This window comes from Carica papaya, chromosome 9 (assembly GCF_054855325.1).
Source record: "Carica papaya isolate Zhongbai chromosome 9, ASM5485532v1, whole genome shotgun sequence".
Lineage (NCBI taxonomy): Eukaryota > Viridiplantae > Streptophyta > Magnoliopsida > Brassicales > Caricaceae > Carica > Carica papaya.
In genome coordinates, this window is record NC_142317.1 from 7,731,972 (window position 1) to 7,751,104 (window position 19,133).

Here is a 19,133-nt window from a genome sequence, read left to right on the forward strand (position 1 = left end):
AATATTTTATAATTATTTTTTCATTATTGTTACTCATAAATTATATAATGTATAATAATTCTTAAGCTATTCAACTTTTTTTTTCTCCGTTTTAAGGCCATGGACTTTAAATAAATATTTAAACTACACAACCAGGTTTTTTTTATTCAAATTAACCGTGCAATATGGAAATACTGAATTTATATATTTAACTATTATTACATATTACCATCATCAATAATATTAACATATATTTGTTAATATATTTAAATAATTGGTTATGTAAACAACATGTCATCAACGCGTGGCATTATCATCTTCTAGCTATTCTTATATGTACGTTACGGATTTTCTTTCTAAATTCCAACCACAATTTTTTTTGGAGTCTTAACCATCTTCGTCTTTACTATTTCTTATTTTGTATCTCATCTCTCTTTTTTCATTAAGTATGAACATTATCACAATCGATCAAATGACTCAAATAACACAAACAAATGTTTTCTCTTTTTCTTTTTTTCAATATCTGTTATTATACACGTATAGATTTAGACATGGACAAATTAATATACAAAAGCATGGATTTTTTATTTGAAATTTGTATTGATTTTAATGAATATTTTTTACTAAAGATTATTTAAATGAAGTTCTTGAGAGATAGTGATCCCAAGAGAAGGGAGGAGACAGAGAAAGGTAAGAGGAAGGGAAAAAAAAATCAAATGTTTAGAGGAGTGGAAATAATCTAAAGTGAGTAGGGCGGAAGTGGTGAAGTTTTAGGAGAAGGAATGCAAAACAAAAATAATAAGTAAAAGATATAAGAACGAAAAGAATTTTATTTTTGATTTTTAAAGATGACGAGAAGAAGAAAAAACAAAAACCATGGTTATGTCACATTGGACTGGTAAAATTAGTCAACGAAGAAGATGATCAGTAAATACTTTTTATTTTTTTATTATTTAAGGATGAAGTCGTAACTGATATTATAACTACTACATCTGATTTTCGAATAGTATATTTTTATATTTATTTACTTAATTTTTTTTATTATTATAATTATTGGATAAACATTTATTTTTTCTTAAAATTAACAGATATCGCGTGTTGATGATGGCATCTTCGTGACATTTGTTTCAATATATTAGCGAATACGTATTCACACTACCGACATCGTTAATGGGTAATAACAAGTAAGAGTGTAATTTGAATATTTTTAATAGTACAGGATTGATATGATTCAAAAAGAAACTTAATGTGTAATTTAAAAATTTATACAAAGTGCAAGGTGCAATTTGCTATTTGTGTCTCAGTTTTAAACAATTTTCTAATTTAAAAAGTTTTCTGCAACCTAATCCAAAATCATTTAACATATTATGATGGTAATCATGCTTTCGAGGTTGAGTGATTTTGTCATTTAGTATGTTATGCAAAAAAATTACTCTTTTTTTTTTTAAAAAAAAAAAAAACTCACTTGAATTTGAATGCCAAACTTAACAAAAATGATAAAAACGAATATAATGTCTCTTATTTAATAATGAAATTATCACTGTTGATAATTTATTTAAACAATAAAATATATAAAAATTCGCTAAATTAATTAGTAATTCGTATCAATAAAGTTCATCAAAAGATAATTTTATCATTAAAAGTAATTTATAAATAGATAAAATGATTCATTTAAATAACAAATATAAAAATTTATTAACATTTGATATTAATAACATTATTTAAAAATATAATAAAATAATACGAATATATATGCGATTCTGAAATAATTTTTCTCCATCTTCATCTGCGGAGAAATTTAAAAAAAAAAAATATCCCATGAATATATTTACATGGTTTCACACAAGTAAAATTTCAAAAAATTATTCAGAATTTGTTGCCAAATTAGTTCAAAGGACTTTAATTAATATAGTTTATCACTTTATTTAGTATATTTTTATTGCCTAAATAAATAAATTAGATTATTATGATCATTTTATTATTAAATAAGGGATATAATAGTCATTTTGTTCACACTGCATTCTACCATTCATTCATATATAAAAGAGTCATTAACCACGATTCTATATTGATGTATAAAAAAATCATTTAAGCATGTACAACCACAGAATAAAAAAGAGCTTTCTTGGACTCTAGAGACAGTAGTAATCCATGCCCATCTGTTCCAATTCCTCAGAATAAACTCAAAAGATTAACAAATATGATCCCCCAATAAATTTTCTTCTTCCCATACCACTACCATACCCACCACCATTTTCTTTTTTTCTGATGATATACTACACCCACCAATTAGTTCAAGAAAAGGCATCATTATCAACCCATTTTCTTTCCCAAACAAGGTTGAAAAAGCAAGCGAATAGCTCGTAATCAAAAAAGAAATATATTTGAAGCGTTTTCATAAACAAATCAGACGTTCAAATTCAATTCCTACTCATTTCTAGAATAACATTTAACCTCATTTACACTAACGTTTTCTTAGGCATTAAAAAATGTTATAAGAAATCTGCGAGAAAAATACATACAATCAAAGCTAAAAGTTTAAAACAAAGCTACCATTAGCAAAAGTAGAGAATATCAATAGACCAATAAATTCCAAAGGCTAATGATATTCCCAGGTGGCCTTAATAATACATGACCTCTGGGTTTAACAAAAAAAGGAGGGTGCCAAAGTTTTCAAACTTGTCCTTGATCAGTAAAAAACCATCCTAGGAGTTAAGACTATAAACCACACAGGGTTTCCAAAATTCTCATTTTTTTTAGATGAAAAAGAAAAATACTATTAAAAGCACTAAGGGCGTGTAACTCAAATACAATCAAGAATCTACAGAATTTACATTCTTCTAAAGGCGAGAATAAAAAGAAAATCTAAAATATCAACATCATCAGAGATGGGTATGCACTTTAAACAAAATACAAAGAAATCTAAATCAGTAATGTCTAATCTCATGAAAAGAGGAGAGTTGTCAAAAGCTCTGGTGTTTTGCTCTTTCCAAGCAACCCAAAAAATAGAGAGAGGAATGATGAAGATAAAACTTCTTCTCAGACTTACTAGTAACAACACCACTCCACACCCACAACTCATCCTTTAATGGTCGCATCCAACACTTTGAGTTGAGAAGAGACAGAATCAAATTCCATAATGTTTGTCTCAAAACAACAAAGAAGATGATTAGGGGATTCATCCTCCATGCATAGGACACATTTTTTGCCAAAGGCCTACCTCTTTTCATCAAATTATTCAAAGGAAGAATTCCACCGTCTGCTACCTCCCTAACAAAGAAGTGTGAAGTGAGGCTTTGGTTTTCCATACTTGTTTCTGATGGCCGTAGAAAAACTCACTGAAAACTTTCCATTTCTAGAGATCTTCCAATAAGGAAAATTATCCTTGGTTGGAAAACTATCAATAGCAGACTTCTCCAGAAGTAAAAGAAAGGAAATCCAACAATCAATCTCCCAGTCATTAACGTTCCAGAGGAGAGTGAAAACCTTTGTACCCTTAAAACTGATGATTGACATATTTGGGAAGATATCCCTAAGAGCCTCTCCTCTATTTCAATGGTCATTCCAAAAAACTAACCTTGTTAAAACATCTTCATGGGCTACACCCATATGCACCTTTGTGCTTCTTGGTCTTCCAACCATTTATATGCGAACATGTTTTTCCACAATAACCCTCCCTCCATATAACAGCATCCTCTGTGATGAATATCCACTTCCAAAATTCTAAATTCTAAATTTAAATGCAATCCCATTTAAGTATTTAGAAAGCCATTGGCTCTAATTCTTGAAAATAGCATTAAAACCACATCATTTGTGAGTTCCATGAAGTTCCCCATCCCATAATATTTTCTTCTTCACATACTACCTATCAATTAGTGTAAAGGCTATGTTAGGAACTCGAGCGGGAAGATAACACCTTTTGACAAGGAGTATCAATACGAAGGGAAAAAAAATTATCAGATGTGTAATTGGCAGTTGTTTGTTGTATTTTTACCATGCATGTTTATCTAAAAAAAAAAAATATTTTTACCGTGCATGTGCAGTAACTTTTTATGTTTTTATAGGCTGGATTTTTGGTGTACTAAGTAGGATATTTAAGTGGATACTTATGTAATAGTGGGGCTGGGATAGTAGAACAAAAATAGGGAGAATGTGCGGCAGTAACTGTTCTGGAAATAACCACCAGAACAACTGCTCCTCATCCCTCTGTTGTGAAAAAGAAAAAAACAACACTTGCTGTCTCGGAAATGGATATGCATGAAAAACTTTGACAAATTTTGAGTACTTTCTAGGGTTCTCTCCTGTCGAACCCTTAAGAATTTGCAAAGATTAAGTAAAGGAAGACCTATATTCTCTATAGGTAAAGAATTTGCAAAGTAAAGAATATGAAAAAACACATCACTCTAATTATATCCTTTGTAAGCCGACCTGTAACTAGATACTATAGTCAGGACTGTAATAACTTGGTACAAGAGGCTGGAGCTATGGGAGACCTATATTCTCTATGAGTTTTTATGGAAAGTACCAAGATCATCGGAAACAAGATTGCCTCAAGTTTTGACCTTTTAGCCAGACTTCAAAAGAGTTGCCCACTGGTCGCATAGAAAACCAGGAACAGGGAGAAGTCAGCATTCAGTTTTAGATGAATGCTAGCGCGAACCAAGACCAACTGGTGATGGGCGACTGTGATCGAAATGTGATTCCACGCTTCACCAAATATGATTTCCCTTGGTTTGATGACTCCAGCAATCCACTGCCATGGTTAGGTCGGTGACCATTTTTTCCGACACCAGCAAACTCGCAACAAAGAGAAAGTTTCACTGGCATCCTTTCACCTAGAGGCTGAAGACGCAACTCTGGTTCCATGAATTGGAAGATGACTAACCTCTCCTTTTGTTTCGGTCCGTCGGTGAAAAGCAATAAGCTGAGAGAGTTGAGTAAGCTTCAGCAAACCAGTATAGTGGCAGATTATCTGTGCGGGCCAGTTCATTGAATCTGGAGCAAGAGATCAAAATTTTTGTAGTGGGTTGAAAGACCACAGTGCTCTGTATGTGGAGCTCGACAACCCAACAGACCTGATCACTGCCATGAGCCCAGCTCACTGGTACGAATCCAAAACAGAAGGCGCACCTTGGAACGTGTCTGCCTTGCATCAAGTGACAGCAGAAGCTTCCTCCATTCAACTCGTTCCACTTCCAGCCAGCAACTCCAAACTCTTGCGGCAGTTGTCTGCCATGAACCCCTCCAGTAAAATGGTTGCCAATGGAAGAGTTTGATTGCAATCAGGCTCAAGATCTGTTTTAACTCTAACAAAAATTCGGACCTGGACACTGTTGTAAACGCCTCTTCTGGTTGGAGGTGGGAGACAACACCGTGCAGGATATAGGGCCAATGGATATGCAGCCTCCACTGACATAGAAGCAATAGGGTCGACAGAAATATCTCCCTGCAATGCCGGGTTTTCACTCTCCAAAAATGATGGTCAATGGTTTAATTGTGTAAAATAAAAGAGAAAACAGGAAAAATATTTCTTATATTTTATTCCAATGGGTTCGGGATATATATATACACAAAAGAGGAATCTATATATGGTAATATAAATCATCCTATTGATATTAGAAAATCAACTAATAATTATATAGGAATATTCTATAATCGATTCTGTAATATAGCTGAAACATAAATATTAATCATGTTTAGCTTGTTACGAAAATATTCAGTTTGGGTTCTATTTAAAACCTCTGCGAATATATCAGCTAATTATTTTCCTGTCTTCACATAACCGGTAAAGATTAAGTTTTCCTTAATCTTATCATGGATGAAATGACAATCAATTTCGATATATTTAGTTCTTTCATGGTACACCGAATTTAAAGCAATATGTGTGACAGCTTGATTATCGCAGTAGAATTTTGTAGGTAATAAGAGATTCAAACCCACTTCAGTTTAAAGGTGTTGTATCCATAAGATTTCACAAATGAACTGAGTCATAACTCTGTATTGGGACTTTGCATTGGATCGGAACACAATAGTCTGCTTCTCATTTCTTCATGATACCAGGATCCCACCAAGAAAAACACAATAGTTTGTAGTGAACCTTCCATCAATTTTAAATCTATCCCAATCAGCATCTGCAAAGTATTCAATGTGAGTGTGTTCATGATTGCTAAACAATATGCCAAGTTCTAGAGCACCTTTTAAGTAACACAAAATCTGTTCCAAAACCTCCCAATGTTTGACTATAGGGACAACATAAACTATCTAATAACGCTGACAGGATAAGCAAAATCTAGACGAGTTACTGTGAGATAATTTAGTCTCCCAACTAATCGTCTGTACCTTTCTGGGTCATCAAAGGAGTCATCATCATCTTTAGTAAGATGTAAATTTGATACCATTGGTGAGTTACATGACTTATCTCCCAACTTCTTAATTTCTATAAGTAAATCAAGTACATACTTTCTCTAAGCAAGAGAATCTCTTTCTTGTTTTCTGTCACTTCTACTCTCAAGAATTAACTGAGCCAAGTCTTTGGTGTGAAACTTAGTATGTAAGAATGACTTGAAAAAGAATATTCCTGCACAATCATCTCCTATAATTACAATATCATCAACATAAATAACAAGAAAGATAAGACCAACTGCTAACTGTCTATAAAAGATCGAGTGATCATACTTACTCTTGTTCAGCCCAAATTCTAAAGCTACTTTACTAAATTTGTCAAACCATGCACGAGAATTCTGCTTCAAACCATACAAAGATTTCTTCAAATGCAACCCACAACCCTTTTTCCTTTGCATAAATCTATCAAATCCCAAGTATCATTATCATCGAGAGCATTTATCTCCTTAAGCATTATATTATACAAACCAGGATGATTCAAAACTTTATTAACTATCTTGGATATGAAACTTGAATCTATAAAAACAATGAAAGAACTAGACAAGAGAGATAGAAGATCATATGAAATAAAATTAGCAATGAGGTAAGTTGGGTTAGAAATGGTGCACTGGCATTTACCTTTACGAAAACCAATGGGAATATCAAGGTCTTGTGAGGCAGAATCAGATGATTAGGGAGCTGGTACAGGCACACCAACATTATCATCGGAACATTTATTATTAGTCTGTTATCTTCTAAAATAAATATGAACAATTGGCAGTGGTACTTGGGTCGGAGGCACATCAACACTATAATCAACTTGCTCAAGTAGAGATAGAGGCACATCATATAGAGAAATACTATTATCTATTTGTTCAGTAGAGATACTTGGTGTGAACCTATGGATGAACCACTCCTTTTTCGCCACCTGACTTGTAAAATTAGAGAATAAGGAGAAGAATGATGTATTTTCTGAAAAGACAGTATCAGTTGATACCAAATATTTATTGAGATCTAGAAAGTAGTATTGGTATCTTTTCTGAAGATAAAAATATCCCAAAAAAACATACTTCAAGGTCTTTGGGTCCAATTTTGTTACATTAAATTGCACATCTCGAACATAATAGGTACTACTAAATATCTTAAATTGCAACAGAAATAAAGATTTATTTGGAAAAAAAAATTGTAGGGAACATTTTCATCAAGTACTATAATTGGTAGGCGATTAATTAAAAAACAAGTATTTGAAACAACATCAGCCCAAAATTGTTTAAGGACTTGCGTTTGAATCATTTGATACATGTCCTTTACTAATAATCTGTTTCGTCATAAGATTATGAAGAATGCAATGATAAGGAAAGAATATAATACAACAATTTAAATCTTTAGTAACCTTACTCACAAAAATCAGATAGAAGATAAATTTAGATATACTTAATACAGATGACAAGATAATAGATGAAATTGATTTTGTGGTGTCGAAACCCACAATATTATAGGTTGACCCATCAACAATGGTTACAAGAAAAAATATTTTGTGTTGTACAAAACTAAAAAAGATATTAAAATTATTTGTCATGTGATTTATAGCATTAGAATCAATCACTCATCTGTTCGAGAAAAAAATAAGACATTTTTCTCTAATTCAATAAGAGCATAAAATTTATTCAAATATTTCTTATATTTAAAAAATTTAGCATATTCGTCAACAGAAATCCTAACAGTTCTCTCAGAAGATGAGATAGTAATAACAACAACAATATTAGTGGTCTGTGTACTCTGATTGCGATTATGCAATTTCTTATAATACCACTTTATATGCCCCTATTCACGGCAATAATAGCAAACAATATTTATATCCATTTTAATTCGAAAATTAAACTGTCAGATGAGAACCACCCGAATCACCTAAAAACCCAACAAGCAGAAACGCACAAAAAAAAAATAGAGAGAATTACTGTTATCATAAATAAACAACCACTCACAGGGAGACACCACTACGCAAAAAGAACATTGTGTGCAACCATCGGAGTACCCCACGCGCCACCACGCGCAAATGCATGCGCGGTCACCGAAACTTCATGCGCCGCAGCCGGCTACCACCTACTGCCGCGATTTAACCCGAAAACACCACAAAAGCTCGCAACTCGTCAGATCCAGCACGAATCTGATGAAAATCACACTGAAAAATGCCAGATTTTGCCTTCACGCAAATTCGGTTGCTGCGAGCTTCTTCTCTAGCGAGCTCCGCTGCGCACAAAGCCACACACACACCAATTTGCCTTCCTTCTCTGGATCTCTCTTCATGCAGATCTCAAAGATCGCCTGTCGTGATCTCTCTTTCTGGCTTACCGCAACCAAACTGCACCGAAGCTTTCACGTCGCGTACTAGCAACAACGATGATGGATACTGGTCTTCTCTCCCAGCCACAGCGACGACGCACCGGCAGATCTCCTTCTCTTCCACACTGCATGGCGTTGCGCCTTCAGTCCGCCGCACGACCCTCCATTTGCATAGTCGCACGTGCGGATTTCCTCTTTAGGTTGCGTCGTCTGCTGCACGTTGAAGACAATTTGTTTCCTCTCTCTAACCCGGTTTTCTCTCAAACATTTGCTCTGATACCATATAAAATAATAGAAAAAATAGGAAAAATATTTTTTTTTTATTTTATTCCAATGGATTCGGGATATATATACACAGAAAAGAAATCTATATATAATAACATAAATCACCTTATTAATATTAGGAAATCAACTAATGATTACATAGGAATATTCCGTAATATATTCTGTAATATTGTAACAAATTGCAAATGTCAGTGGCAGATTCAATTGATTCAAGCAATACACATAGTTTTATGGATTCAACTTTTGCATCAGAATCAATAGGGCTTAATAATCAAGAAGCTGATTTAAAAATTTCAATAGCCAGTAGGGAGAAATCCAATTCACCACTTTTTATAAAGGGGTTTCCTTGGACATGGGCAATAATGGATGTATGTTTGACTCCATTCTCATTCCCCTATGTAGGTTTCATGTGGTATTGGGTGTCAACCCGTTCCATACTTTAGGCCCTATCCTATGGGATTTTTTGAATGACAATGAAATTTGTGGTCAATGATAATAATGACCGCTTAAAAGACAATGGAGCTTACAATTGTTCTCTGACTTCGTCCAGACTTCTCTCAACTATCGTATTCGCAAAGGACAGATTATTAGCCTTACAACAAGTACTATGAAAATTTGAGGGAATTTTCTATGAGCCAAAAGAACTACCCAAACTCGTGCATGTGATCATTATATCTCTTTATTACCTAATACACCACCTGTGACAGCAAGCCCCAACTGTTATCCTCACTTTCAAAAAAAAAAATTGAAACAACGCAATTCTATGTTATTACAAAGACTAATATGTCGTAGTCAATCTCCTTTTCCTTCACCGATATCACTAGAGAGGAAAGCTTACCAAACTTGCGATCTTGTGCAAATGCTTTGCTCTCAACTCCCATATAGTAAAAGATAAGTTTCCTATTCCCATAATCGAAAATTACTTGAAGAACTTCATGGATCCGTCTTTTTCCAAAGCTGGACCTTTGTTCACAATACCATCAAATAAGAATGGCACCTGAGGACATAGAAAAAGATTTCTTTCAGAACAGATGACAATCACTTTGAATTCTTGGTAATGCCTTTTCATCTCACTAAGGCTCTTTCAATTTTTGAATCTTTAACGAATCATATTTTTTTTCCAAAACTACCTAAGGAAGTCAGTTTTGTTTTTCTTTGATGACGTTCTCATCTATGCAAATATGGGGTTGAGCACCTACATCATCTTTGTACAATTTTTCATGTTCCTTCAACATATTTTGTATCTCAAAGAATCCAAGTATATCATGGCAAGAACTTCAGTGGCTTATTTAGGACACATCATTTCTCAAAGGGCATTATTGTGGATAATGAAAATATTTCAGTCATCCAATGTTATGCACGCATTTGTAGGGCATAAATATGAAAGGAAAAACGACTAAATAAGATGGTGAAGTTCAATTAAATATGAAATCTTAATTACTATTAAATTATTAAATAATTAGAATCATAATTAGTACTAGATTTTTAAATAATATATAATTTTTCATTAGTATTGAATTACTAAATAGTATAAAATTTTCAATATTTTAGTAAAATATTTCTAATTAGAATTAAATTTCTAATTAAATTAAGATTCTTAAATAAGAATTGTAAAAGGGTATACTTACTATTAATAAAAACGAATCAGAATATTATTTTAAACTACGAGATTGAAGCTTTCTCTAACGAGATTCGAGGTAACAACTCTCTTTAATGAGTTGTAATCTATCTTCACAAAATAAGTTGCTCTCGCAATAAGAACAAGAATATTAACCTTTTGTTAGAAGACGACTTTATTGTTAACCGTCCAGTGACAAGATCTTGGTCCCGAAAACATAACAAATTGGTATCATAGCAAAACACCATGGGCGAGCAAGGATTGCGTGAGGAATTGAAAAATCTGATAGCTGAATCAGAGGCCATAATCGATGCTAAGTTACGGCAACTATCTAAGTAGATGGAGACTCTTCCTCAGATAGCCACCCAATCGTGCAACAAAGATTTAGAGGACGGAACAGAAGTCGACAACAACAACACAATCCAATCTGGTCATGCTGACAATCAACCAGAATTGCACACTATAAACACAGAGTTGAGAAACAAAGGAATTATCACACACTACACCAAGCTGGACTTTCCCACCTACGACAAGACATAAGATCCTTTGATATGACTTCATTGATGCGAGCAATTCTTTGTTAATAATTGACCGCCACCTCCAATAAGATTAGTCTAGCAGCTTTTCACATAGTAGGAGAAGCCCAACTTTGGTACTATAAGCTACAACAGGAAGAGTCGGACGAGGATGGGAAACACTCGTGGAGAATTGTACCATACATCTTGAACCACCCTTGTAAAGCAACTCATTGGCAAATTGGTCAACCTAAAGCAAACGGGCTCGATTAGAGAGTATCAACGACAATTTCAAAGGTTGTTGGCACGAGCCTCTACAATACGCTGTGATCAACAAATCAATTTTCTCACAGCAAGATTGATTGATTCTCTCCATTTAAAGGTCGAGATGCAATCACCAACCACTTTTGTAAACACAATAAGCATGATAAGAGTTTTTGAAAGAAAATAACAATTGTAGGTTATGACCAAACACAATTATAGTGGTCACTCTCAGTCCGTGACTAAGCCTAACAATTCAGTTCAGAAAACAATGGCTCCACAGGATAGCACCGTTACGACACAATTTGGTAACGCTTCTACTCCAATTATAAAGAAACTAACAAGAACAGAAATAGTAAAAAGGAGGCTAAAGGGGTGATATTATAACTGCGATAAGTCCTCTGTTTCAGGTCACCAATGTAAAAAGTTATTATGTCTCGAGATAGAAAGCGATACTGGATAACAAAAAAATACCAACTAGTCAGTTATATCAACATTTCAAGCTTGATGACCAGGAAGGGGGTAATGTCATGGATGCATTTGTAGGGAATAAATATGGAAGGCAAGACAACAACTAAATAGAAGAAAAAGTTCAATTAAATATAAAACCCTAATTAGCATTAAATTACTAAATAATATGTAATTTCTTATTAGTATTGGATTCCTAAACAATATACGATTTCCAATATTTTAGTAGAATATTACTAATTAAATTTAAATTTTTAATTAAATTAAGATACCTAAATAAAAATTGTAACCTCTATATAAAGGAGTATACTTGTTATTAATAAAAACAAGTCAAAATATTATTTTAAACTACGATATTGGAGTTCTTTCTAAAAAGAACCAAGATAGTAGTTCTCTTTGATGAGTTGTAATTCATTTTCATAAAATAGCTCGCTCTCGCAATAAGAATAAGAGCGTTAACCTTTTATTAGAAAACGAATTTGTTGTTAACTGCCCAGTGACAAGATCATGGTCCCATAATCATAACATCCAACAATGACCGTACCTCAATCCACTAAGACATTACTTGGGCTCTTGAGTTTTGCTGTATATTACCGTTGATTTGTTAAACAATACGGTGTCATTGCTGCCCTGTTGACTAATATGCTCAAGAAAAACAGCTTTGTTGGAAGTGATGACGGCCGCAATGCCTTTAAGCAACTCAAAACAGCTATGAAACCACTCTGGTGTTAGCTCTCCCTGATTTTTCTGAATCATTCACCATAGAATGTGATGCTGCAGATCTGGGAACTGGAACTGTTTTGCAACAAGAGGGTCAGCCAATTGCTTCTTCATTCCACAATTGGCTTCTAAACATATTGGGTTACCCCGCTTATGAGAAAGAACTAATCAGTCTAGTCAAGGCCATCTGCTATTGGCAACCTTATTTATGGGGGCAACAATTCGATAGTAAAACAGATAATTACAGCTTCAAATTCTTGTTGGAACAAAAGGTTTTGAACTCAACACAAGAATACTGGATCAGTAAATTACTGGGCTTTGATCCAGTAGTTGAATATCGGGCTGGTAAAGAGAATGTGGTAGTAGATGCACTGTCATATCAATTTGAATTTGCTTCTGAATGTCATGCAATTCAATTTCTTCTCTTGATTATCTTGATGGAATTCGGATAGAGGTAACAAATTTAGCTTCTGTACAGCAGCCAACAAACAGAATATTGAAGGGTGAATTGGCTGATATATTAAGGTGCAGGATGCGTTATATTTTCTAACAATCAGATAGATTCTTCTTAATCCAGAATCTTCATTTTGTGAGCTGTTGGTAACCAATATCGATTATCAATTCCATGAAGGGTATCAAAAAACACTCCGGTGCGGTTGAATTTTATTGGCAAGGCATGAAAACACAAGGGATTTTGTCCGTTCTTGCCTTGTTTATCAAAAAAACAAGTTTGAACACTTACAAACTGCAGGGCTGTTATAGCCACTACCTGTTTCTTCTCAAACTTGGGCCGACATATCTCTTGCATTTGTAGAAGACTTCCCACTCCTCGGGAATCTTTTGTTGGTAGTTGTGGATCTTTTTTTCCAGACATTCTCACTGTATCCTATTCTCACATCCTTATACTGCCATAACATTAGCATGACTATTTTTGACAACATTTTCGGCTTACATGGGTGTCAGGTACTTTTGACATGTACCCGATTGTTTGAGTGCCAAATGACGAAAAATAGGGTTGATTGGAAGAAAATACGGGAAAGAGTGACAAGATAGGAAAAGACTAACAGAAGAGAGAAGAATCGATGAAGATATACTTGATATTAAGCTTACCATGTAAAGATTTAAAAAATACAGGTATCTAAACTCGAAAGAAATTTAAATCGCCATGAATCATTTGAAAAATCTCCAGAGAACCCAAGAAACGAGAGAAACCCGACACGAGTGAAGTTCTGGCCTCATTTGTTTAACCTAACCCTAAGTGTTTCTCCTTAAATATGCCTTCTTGATCTTTTTCCACATAACTCATTTATTCACGAATTGCAGACACGAACCCCACTCTTAACCAGCTTCACTCGATGGCTGACGCATGCTCTGTTCTTTTCCTAGATTGAGACACGTGTTTAGCTCTTCGCTAATAAACCCTAATCAAGTTTGATCTTCTACTTCTTGCTTCACCCTCTTCCCTATGAGCCCAATCTAATTCCCTGTTTCGAAAATTGTTTTCCTTACCATGGTTCTGCCTTGATCCCGTGCTTTCAAAACTATAATCGATGATTTCTTAGGCAAATATGCTCATAATACAAGGAGTCATTCTTCTCCAAAAGCAAACTCCTTTTGAAGTCGCTTATGGGCAACCTGCACCTCGACATTTTTTTATTTTCTCGGGTTATCAAAAGTGGAAGTCCTTGTTGTGAATTACACCATTGTGACACAATGCTGCAAAAATCAGCTCCTTCAAGCCCAACAACATATAAAGAATGTGTATGGTGCTCGCCATAGAAAGTTCATTTCAAGTGGCTGATTTGGTTCTTTTAAAACTCCAACCTTATCACCAAATCTCTCTTGGCCAAAAACAAATCCAGAAATTCATTGAGGATGTAAAGTTCTCTCCTACGATCTCATGGAAGACCCTTCTATCTCATGGAGGACATAGACTTTGTGACATAAGGAAATCAACAGTATTCATAGAGGTAGCAGGGATGGTAGGGAGGCCCTATCAAGACAATCTATATCTCACAAAAGCTTTTTTTATTTAAATAAAAAGTATGACAAGATTCATTAATTCACAAGCACCAAGGGAATGACAACTCATGTCCAAAATTCTTCGGTCTGGAATCAACAATCTCTAATTTTATCAAAGTCATCTTCCACCCCTTCAAAAACTTTTTTGTTCCTCTCTTTCCACACCATCTAAAAAATAGCAAAAGGAATTCGACTCACATGCTTTTTTCCTCCACTAATACATTTCCAAACACAAATCTTTTCCCTCACTGATCTAGCCATCACCCTACTAATTCCCAGAGATTTGTAAGTCATGATCCATAACTTATATGCAAGCGGGCACCAACAAAGGATGTGATTGCAAGACTCCATCTCCCTCTTGCATAGAAAACATTCATTCACCAAATTCTCCCCAAGACTCCATCCTATATTTGCCAAAAAAGGAAAACTAGTCTTCATGGTGTCATTTTTTAATCAAATAATTATAGAAAGACGTGACCAAAAAAGACACTCTAGCATTGACTCTCCAAATTAGTTGGTTATTACTCCAGTTACTTGAGACGAATGAGATGTATGGAGGAGTAACTGATAATTTCCCAATCATTTAGGTTTCTCATAACTTCCACATGCCACTCCCTTTTCTCTCCCCCATTATCTATAAATGACTCATAAACTGAGATATTCTTATTTTACATAATATAATAGATATGGGAAAACTGTTTCCTGAGTGATCCCTCTTAACCAAGGATCCTCCAAAAACTGATCATGTACTCAATGTCAAGCCTCCCCCTCATACAAACCTGAAATTTATTCCTACCTACACATATTTTTTCCATATCCCTTTTCCGTGCAGTATAGTCAACATCCACAGTTTCAAACTTCAACATTGCCATCCTCCACCATAGGATACCATTTTCATTCATGAATATCTATTGTCACTTACCTTGTAAGGCCAAAATTCGTCTCCACTAAAGATCTTGACCACAAATTTTCCTGAAACTTTAGCTTTTTGATATCTTCCCACACCACCAAATGATACTTTTTCCCTATCTGCTGAGTCGCCCCAAAGGAATCTATATTGAATTGATTCCAACCTCTTGGCAACACTCGCATGGATGTCAAAACAGACATGTAACAAATGGGGATATTGATCATCATACTTCTAATGTGTAAGTCTTCCCTCTTTAAACAGGAGGTTTTTCTTCCATCCCGTCAACCTCCTCTTACCTCGCCACATCAGGATCCCAAGTCTCCACATCTTTACATTTAGCCCCTAATACTAACCCTACATACATAATTGACAACTCCAAACTTTTACACTCCATGACTTTTGCCAAACATGAAGCTTCCTCCCATCGCCCAATCTCACCAACTCAAACTTGGCTAAATTAATTTTAAGCCCAGAAACCGCTTAAAAACTTAGTAAAATGCATATGAGGTTAAGTGTTTTCTCTCGTTTAGTTCATAAAACATTTAAGTGTCATTAGCAAAAAATGAGTGAGTTACCTCCTCATTATACTCACCTTCACCCACCTTTAAACATTTAAATAATTTCAGCACACTAGCTTTTAGCAACATTTTGTTCAAGACGTCCATAACAACAATAAATAATAAGGGAAATAAGGGATCACCTTATCTAACATCTCTGAATGTCTTGAAAAATGAAAATGAACCCCCATTCATCATGACCACAAAGAAATTGTAGTAAATGCATAAGTTGATCCAATTAAACCATTTGTTCCTGAAACTCAATCTCCTCAATATAGAATCATGGAAGCCCCAATTTACATGATCATAGACTTATCCATATCCAACTTACAAAGGACACCCTCCTTATTCATGAATAACAGATCATTCACAACCTTATTAGCTACAAGAGTCGCATCCAGAATTTGCCTTCCTTCCATAAAAGCATGTTGACATTCACCCACAACACATCCATCACCTTAGTCATCCTTCTAGGCAACACTTTTGCACTGAACTTATAGACACTCCCAACTAAGCTGATAGGTCTGAAGTCCAACTAAGTTGGTAGGTCTTAGTCACAACATATCCATCCACCTTTGAAATAAGTACCAAGAAGGAAGAACTTAAGGATTTAATAGAGAACTCATATTCATTCAATTCCTTAAAAAGTTCAAAAATGTCCTCTTTCGTTATATGATGAAATTTTTGTAGAAAATCTGTGTTGAAACTATCGGGTCCAGGGGCTTTATCCCCTCTAGATTGTGTGTCTCTCTCAAAACTCTCCTCCTTAGTGAACTCTCATTCAAGCGATTCTCGACTCGACTTATTCAAAGACATGAAGGTTAGGTCATCCAACTTGGGTTCCAATTGATCTCCTCACGATATAATCTGCAAAAGAATTCCACGACCTCTTACCTTAGCTACTCATTACCCTTCACTAACCAATCAATTGTTAATATGTACCAAAGTAGAAGGCACTCACGACAATTGTCAATTGTCAATACTTGACTACAATCTTCTTAATTCTCTAAAACCCTCTATTCCCCATTTATTTTTTGCTTTAGATTTTAATCTCTCCCCTCTCACTTTCCTCCTCCTTTCTTTTCTCTATCTCTATAAGGAGCTCCATCATATCTCATAAAAAAGTTCCTGTCAAGTCATATCCCAGACCCTACCACTTTATAAACCTTTAACCTGACTAAAAGTGAAAGACAGTTTTAGAGTTGTTTTGTGAAAATCCTTGGACTGGTGATCGACCCTTAGTCACTCAATTCCCTCAGTTGTTTAATACCTCATCTAGACATAATACTCCGATATCAAGTTTTGCATCATTTACTAAGGGCAGTGTTTCCTACAACTTTCACTTCACACATAACATTTCTGAAAGGGAGACTCCTGACATACTCAATTTGATATCTTTGTTGGAGCCAATAAATGTTAATCCACATACTGACAAAAATTTGGACCATCGAACCCTTAGGCCCATATACTAGTAAATCCATGTTTGATCACCACACCATAGACCCCCACATGTCTCCCTTTGCCTATTGCCAAGGGAGTTTAGAAATCTCCAGTTCCTTCAAAGTATTTGTTTGGATTATCATTCACCAAAGGCTCAACAAAAATGAGATGTTACAAATCCATCAATCCAATAGAGCCCTATCTCCAAACATCTACTTTATGTGTTATAAAGATGGCGAAACTCAACCCCGTTTGTTCCTTCATTGTGAGATAGCATAAGATATGGACTAAGGTATTTGCCATGATTGGTTTTTATTGGTTTGTTCCTCCAAAAGTGGACAGTTTAATACGAGCTAGCTTTCAGGGGAAGGAAGTCTCCAAGAGGGCCAAAACCATTTGGCCGGGGACTGTTTTTGCAGGCCTGTTTGGCTTGAGCACAGTTGGAGCATTTTTTATGATCATTACTCCTCATTTCAAGAGATGTGGGACAGATTGACTTTTCTGGTTACTTTTTGGGCCAAAGCTTACAGGAGTTATTCTGACAATTCTCTTGCTGAGGTCCATTGGAACTTGGAGGCAATCATTTGTCCTCCCACATGATGACCATTTTCCTCTATCTTTATTGTCTATTCTAGTGTTCCTGTTTGGAGGATGTCTTATTCCCCATGATTGTATTTCTCTTTCTTTCTCTTAATAATACTTCTTTTTCTATTAAAAAATACTCTAAAGTTCTGCATATTTCTATGTAAGCGGACCCATAAGTAGATCCATAGTCAAGATGTAATAGGCTATGTTTAGAACAAAACCCAAAAATTTTGTAGAATTCATTTGTAAATCTAGACTTAATTCAACTATGAGAAAATGTAAATTGTATTACAATGACAAAAAAAAAAAAAAGAAACCTCTTAAGGAATTCAATGCAAAATTATAATACTTAAAATATTATAAAATTTGATAGAATTTAATATGCATGGCTTAAAATATTATAAAATTTGATAGAATTTAATATGCATGGTTCTATTTCTACATAGAATCTCATATAAAGTCTATTTTTTTAATTTATGAAATATTTTTTTCCACCATCTTTGAGTTGAAGTATGTGCATCTGCAAATGAATTTTATGGAGTTACTAGATTTGTTCCACACATAGCCCAAGAGAAAGGAAACAACTCATTTTCTTTTCCCAAGTAGGGTAGAAAAACCAATGCAACATTATGTGATACAACAGGTAAAAATAGTTTAAATAATTTCAGAGAGAGAAGTGACCATCAGACAATCTGCTAGTCTGATGTTCAAATGCTACTCATTTTGTAAGATCTCATTTAATCTTTTGCAGATTTTCACGTATCTTTTTTGCAGATAACATTTACATTTACAATTCCAATACATTTAGAAAAATTATATAAGAAATCTGTGCAAAAAGTCCAAACAATCAAAATCAAAACAAGGCCACCATGGTAGTACTACTAGAATTAAAGAATATAGCTGCATTTCCAAAGAGCTCATGATATTGCTAGGTTGGCTTAACAATTTGTTACCCACTTTAGATTTAAGGAATTCTGAACAGGTGGGTGCCAAGACTTTCAAAAGTTGTCCCTGTTCTCTGTGTAATCGATCCTATGAATTGAGACTAT

The 19,133-nt window shown here is 34.5% G+C and overlaps 1 protein-coding gene across 6 annotated transcripts in view; it reads right to left on the reverse strand.

The window, feature by feature from the left end:
• Window positions 1-2,148: 2,148 nt before the first annotated feature.
• Window positions 2,149-19,133, reverse strand: part of LOC148239774 (uncharacterized) — a 31,496-nt gene continuing 14,511 nt past the window's right edge. For 4 of the 6 annotated variants that reach the window (XM_088211812.1, XM_088211813.1, XM_088211811.1 and 1 more), the window contains exon 10: window positions 2,149-5,425. In XM_088211812.1, the coding sequence (XP_088067938.1) occupies window positions 5,159-5,425 (267 nt within the window). In that variant the 3' untranslated portion in view covers window positions 2,149-5,158. Of the gene's footprint in view, window positions 5,426-8,074; window positions 8,977-9,633; window positions 9,986-19,133 lie in introns of those variants that run through there. The other 2 variants (XM_088211815.1, XM_088211816.1) reach the window with 2 other exon arrangements.